Source organism: Nansenia antarctica (genome assembly GCF_963989245.1).
Source record: "Nansenia antarctica genome assembly, chromosome: 1".
In the NCBI taxonomy this organism is placed as follows: Eukaryota; Metazoa; Chordata; class Actinopteri; order Argentiniformes; family Microstomatidae; genus Nansenia; species Nansenia antarctica.
The window spans coordinates 58,258,482-58,264,481 of NC_137674.1; the positions used below are offsets into that span (position 1 = coordinate 58,258,482).

The window sequence follows — 6,000 nt, forward strand, 5'->3', positions numbered from 1 at the left end:
AACACACACATTAGGCGTGAATTATTGATGCTACGGCTTTTGGAAGGTGGGTTTTCTTTTCATCTCCCTGAATGTGTTTGTCATGGAACCTGGGCTCTTGCCATAATGTGTGTGTGTGTGTGTGTGTGTGTGTGTGTGTGTGTGTGTGTGTGTGTGTGTGTCTGTGCGCGGGTGTGTGCGTGCACGTGTGTTTGTGTGTGTGTGTTTGTGCCTATGAGTTTGTGTGTGTGTGTGTGTGCGAGGGAGGGAGGACGTGAATATCCAATAAGCTACAGCAGAACCTTTAAAGCTCAAAGCTACTTCGAGGCCTTCGCTGCTCAGTTGTATCAAAGGCAGAACAGAAACAAGGTTCTGCTTATCATGCAATATGCATGTACCGTACCCTTAAATACCTTATGTACAAAGACACTATTCACACTACACCCACTTTATTCATATGTGATTAAAAGAAAAAGAAAACATATTTACAATACGTATTTACTCTCTTTAGCTCTCATAACCCAAATATAAACATGACGCCTCCTGCCTGCCTCCAGAATGAATGAGTCTGTAGAGAGTCTGTAGTGTAATATTCTCTATAGTGTGCTAGAATGACTGGTTGGCCTGTTACAAGAATAGGCCAGATAATCACACAAAGAAGAAAGCCCCTGTTGGGGCCTGGTTCTCTACAGAGGCACCGTGCCATACAGCAGGATTACAATATTACCCCTCCTACGGGAGATTCTTAGCAGGGCAATGAGACACATGGCTGCTGACGTGCTGACAAGGGCAATGAAGAATCACATGTCTCACACACATAGACACACACAGCCACTCGTATTTTCTTTTGCCATTTGGTCAACTGGCAAGGTGGCATTGACACCTGTATACCCCCCCTCCTCTCTCTTTCAATCTCCTGCTCTCACTCTCCCTCCCCTACTCTCTTTCTCACAACCTGTCAATCTATCTGTCCATCTCTCGACTGGCACCTTGCTGTGGCCTTCATTCATTCCCACAGTGTTAATCAGCATGTGGAGCTTAACTCTTCTCTCATGGCCAGATGGCTCTCTCTCTCTATTTCTTTTTCTCTCTCTCTCTCCTTCTCTCTATCTATCACCCCCCCCCCCCCTCTCTATTCTCTCTTTCTGTCTCTGTGTGTGTGTCTCTCTCTCCCTGCCTCCTCTGCCTCAGTGGCTCTAGTCAAGGTTAAACAAGCAAGGGGACAACAGATATTAGCACCCCTTCCCTCCTCTGATCAGTTTACACATGAATACACAAACACACAGACACACACAAACACACATACACACACACACACGCACTCACACTCACACACACACACACACACACACACACACACACACGCCCAATCTCAGCTCTGTGTCGTCCAGCTCTGTCCTTCCAGCCAGTTCAATTACCATTCATAAATGGAAATATATGCAGCTTAGGCCCGAATTTATTCCAGAGAGCAAATTTGATAAGGACCATTCACATGTTGATTTACATGTTGCCCGGCAGATTTTTACAAGTCACGTTACCTGGGGTTTGTTTTTCCTCCACCAAATAGTCTAAATAACAGCAGCAGGGAGCTCACTAACAGAACAATTGAATTTTGCTCTTCTATAAATAACAGTGAGCCCCCTCGCAGAGTCGGAGCGCGGGAGGTGTGTGTGTGTGTGTGTGTGTGTGTGTGTGTGTGTGTGTGTGTGTGTGTGTGTGTGTTAGCTGACAATGGCTGATGTCTCATTTGTAAAACGTGTACCTGGAGTTCTAGAGAACTCCAGGAGGAATTGTGAGAACGAGATGACGACAACAGAACGGTTCTTGATTTGGAATCTTTGATACCGACGCTGCCGCTCATTTCTCTACATCACACGAGCGCGCGCGCGGGGGGGCGGGTCGGGGAGGGGGGGGGGGAAGGAACATCAACAAGCCCTTGAAATATGTGTGATATAACGAACGGCAGCCAACTGTTTGTTTCGCTAACGTCTCCATCGGACACATTTTCCGTCGTATCATTCCGACGTTTCCCGCGTCTCTGGCGGGGCTGTCTTCTCGCGTTTGAAACGCTGTACGGTGATCAAACGGCCTTGGTGTGAAAGGCAACAGGAGTGGAGAGAAGAAGATCCGTGGTAGTACAACCGCAGCAGTGCACTCATGCATTGCCGTGCCGACCGATCGTGTCACTAAAGAGGCGATTGGCTGCCAAACACGGCCTATGTGACCTGCCCCACAGACCGGACTGAAAGCGCCGGATATTGACCTGCATTCGGAGCCGTGTCTCATTCCTTTAATCCATAAAAAGGATGAAGGGCTGGAGCATGCCAGCAGCCTGCTGGGCCGTCGAAGGAGAGGACCAGGCTGAAAGGCAGCCTGGCTGGTGGGACAGCATGGCTGGAGAAGCCACCATCTGCTGAGGAGAGATCTGTGGATACACACACAGCCCCCTTTGGCAATACCAGCCTGAGACGGCTTCTCAAGGACTAGGAGTGGGATAAACAAATACTCACAGACACATCAATACTCACTCACTCAGACTCACACACGCACGCACACATGCACACACGCACACACACACACACACACACACACACACACACACACACACACACACACACACACACACACAACACAAGCCAGTATACTGTACCATTGGCAAATGGACAATTGGCTGCAGTATGCATCATTTACCTCAAGGGGAAAAGCCTTGGCCAACGATGGCTTTGCAGGCTACAGTTTCACTAGCCTGAGTACCTTGACTAAATGGCTGTAATTGCTCTTTTAATAAGTCCCTTTAATGAGTGGTTTCACAGTCCTTTGCCACCGGCACTGCCCTTGATAGACTAAGGACAGAAGTCATAATATCTCTATGGAAACTGATTCACCCTGTCTGTATCTCCATCTGTCCTATTGTGCATTAGTTGGATTAAGTCCAATAGGCAAAAACTGTCTTTGTTGTGTACAGTACTAACAGTCCTGAAATACACAAATCCGTTCCCAAAAGTGTAACACATACAAAACCTGCACTGTACTGCAGGTTTTGTATGAAACGACCACAATTATCATGAACATCGCCATGGCCGATGCTAGAATCGCCGTAGGTGTTTCCGATGTGTGCAGCCACTTGAGAGGGTAACATCAGATTATTATTATGATACAAAAATCCAAAGCCTGGGGGGTAGCCTGAGTAAGAACTGAACCCTTGACCATGGGTGTATCAGTCCAACACCAAACACATCATTATATCAAGACGTTTGAGTTACTGGAAGAGCCTGCTCTTCTTAAGGATGCTAGAACATGTACAACTAAAGCTGACATCAACACACTGTGTTGTTACCCATCGAGCGTGCACAGTATATGCGTGGAGAGTACTGAGATATTTCTGTTCAACAATGGGATCTATTATTTTCTATTACATTTTTGTCTATTCTACTCTATTCACATCAACACCTCCCGATCCCTCTCACCTCTGACTACGATAGTCGTAGACTTCTTGGCCGGGTTGCCAACGTTGTTGGTGGCCACACAGCTGTAGACACCAGCCTCGTCTGAGGTGATGGCGGGCAGGGTGAGGGTCCCTCCTTTGACCACGCTCTTCTCCGGCAAGCTGTCTGTGCTACTGATCCAGTTGAGCGTAGGACTGGGCTCCCCACCTGTGGTGATGCAGACCAGGGAGACTATCGAACCTGGGTTCACCACGATGGGGTCCTCCACCAACAGCTTGATGGAGGGAGAAGCTATGGAGGAAGAGAGAGGGTGAGTTTGGCAGCAGTGGTTGATTGGACTCCTCGGAGAGGAATCATGAAAGATATTCCCAAGGAATTGATTGTTATGCTCAACTGATTCAACTGATAAAGGGTATTGACCAACTGATGAGAGATACATTATAGCAGTTGATCGATATGTGTGTATCTGTTATTCTTGAAAACAGAGCGCATTGCATGTTGTACACAATTGAGTTGCTGTCTGAAGCCAAGGGGTGTGTCAGCACAAAACACGCAAGACACCTTTGGCCCCAATAAAAATCCCAAACCCCAGAGCACCTCTGACCTGTTTTGTTGGTGAGTTTGAAGATGACACTGCGGTCAGGGATGCCACACACGTTCCTGACTGAGGCGATGCAGCTGTAGTTGGCGTAGTCCTGAGGACGTAGGTTCTTCAACTTTAGGATCTTCGTCTCCCCCTGCAGCTCAGATTAGGAACAACAGCAACACTAGTGTGCAAATGAGTGCGAATATAATTATGTAATAATAAACAACGATATTATTAAAATATATATATTATTCTTTTTTATTGGCCTGCCACCACCCTGACCCCCCTGCTCTTTGGAGGACAACAAAAATAAAAATAAAAAGAGAAAGTTTTTAGTACAAAAATGTCTCCATTTTGAGGGAGGGAAATAACAAAGAGATAAAACAGTGAATAAACATTGACCAAATAGGGATTAACAAGGGAAGAAATGGGAACATTGTAGGAGCAAGACAAATAAAGCGAGAACAAAACAAAACAAAACTAAGGAGAAACAAACAAACAGACATAGCATTGGATTAATCATAAGTTGGTGATAGTTAATGGGGGAGTTTATGTGTTGATGCAGGGGGTATGAAATCAGGGAGTAAGATGATGAGAGGAAGAGAGGAAGAGCATAACATTTTGGTGTGGGATTGTAATGTGTGTGTGTGTGTGTGTGTGTGTGTGTGTGTGTGTGTTGTGTGTGTGTGTGTGTGTGTGTGTGTGTGTGTGTGTGTGAGTTCCTAAGCCTAAAGCGAAGGCCCTGCTCAATATCTGCAATAATTGGCAGCCGGCACATATGGAGGAGAAGGTGTTACCTGTACCCTTAGACTCAGACTGAAACACATTGAGCAACCGAGAATTTCAAATGTACCAACTATTTCTTCCATCACTGTTTTTTTCTTTCTTAGGGATTTCAGAGGTGGTCGTATTTTGGACACATTTTTCAATAGCTTCAGTAGCTTTAGTTTGACAAACTATATTTCTCTCAATGGCAGCTTTAGTGCAGTTCAGAGAGCATATAAAAACAAAAAAACAAAAAATATTAATTAGAAAATTACATTGCATTAAGATCACCTTATTGAGTGATTTGTTGATGACATTTTAGCATTTAGCTAATTTTAAGAGGGGTCTGAATACGTATGTACATGAGTTATTTCTGTATTTAAATGTTGATACATTTACTGAAATGTAATGTAAGTCCAAAGGCACTGTACATTTTCACGAGTAGCTTCCCTAACACTGGCAATTACATTGAGATAAACATTATTTTCAGTAAACGCTCTTGAGAACAACCAATGTTGGGGATCTCACTGTAACTTAATTCACAGTAAAATACAATATAACGCATGAAAGGATTACCCAGTTTAATTTACAGAATTGCTCAAATGCTGTGTGGATCGTACTCTACTGTGGTTGACGTCTCTACACTGCTACACTGCTATTCCATTCCACAATACTGGAGATAACCAGCCGAGCTACACTAGGGGGTCTCTCACAGAGGGGGGTCCTCCTTTCTCTGTGTACGTCTGTTTGACTCCACCAGGGCCCTGACAGACAGTCACTAGCTCCACCCGGAGGGCTAGTGGTGTGATGTGAGCCTTTGATCTGCCTTGCTGCCTCCGGGGGTGGGGGTGGGGTGGGGGGGAGATTAGGACATGAGTCAGTCTGAGCACTGAAGCAGTCCTCAGAACCGCAATTGCTCATCTCTTTCATTTCCCAATGATCATCTCCCGCAGACGATAATTGTATTAGATTAGGAATGGACTCTGCCTTCTTTTTCCATCAAATCTCTGGTGCCGGCTGATATCAGACAATGTTTGGTGGGCATTCAGAAGCCCGGCCTCTCCGCAGTGGGAGACAGATTGGAATAAAAATCTATTTGGAAGACAAAGGGGGCCAGAGGGAGGGCAGGATGGAGAGAGGGATGGAGGAGGGAATGGAGGGTGGCAAAGATTAGGTAAAGAAAAGGTAGGATGGATAGAGTGGGGGCATGCAAGAGGTTGGAGA

The 6,000-nt window shown here is 45.8% G+C and overlaps 1 protein-coding gene across 1 annotated transcript in view; it reads right to left on the reverse strand.

Annotated features, from left to right (window-relative positions):
• Positions 1-6,000, reverse strand: part of LOC308175418 (MAM domain-containing glycosylphosphatidylinositol anchor protein 2) — a gene marked incomplete at both ends in the record, with an annotated part of 202,491 nt that overhangs the window by 56,682 nt on the left and 139,809 nt on the right. The window contains 2 exons of the mRNA XM_080550231.1: positions 3,447-3,716; positions 4,030-4,162. Coding sequence (XP_080406357.1) covers positions 3,447-3,716; positions 4,030-4,162 — 403 coding nt within the window. The remainder of the gene's footprint in view (positions 1-3,446; positions 3,717-4,029; positions 4,163-6,000) is intronic.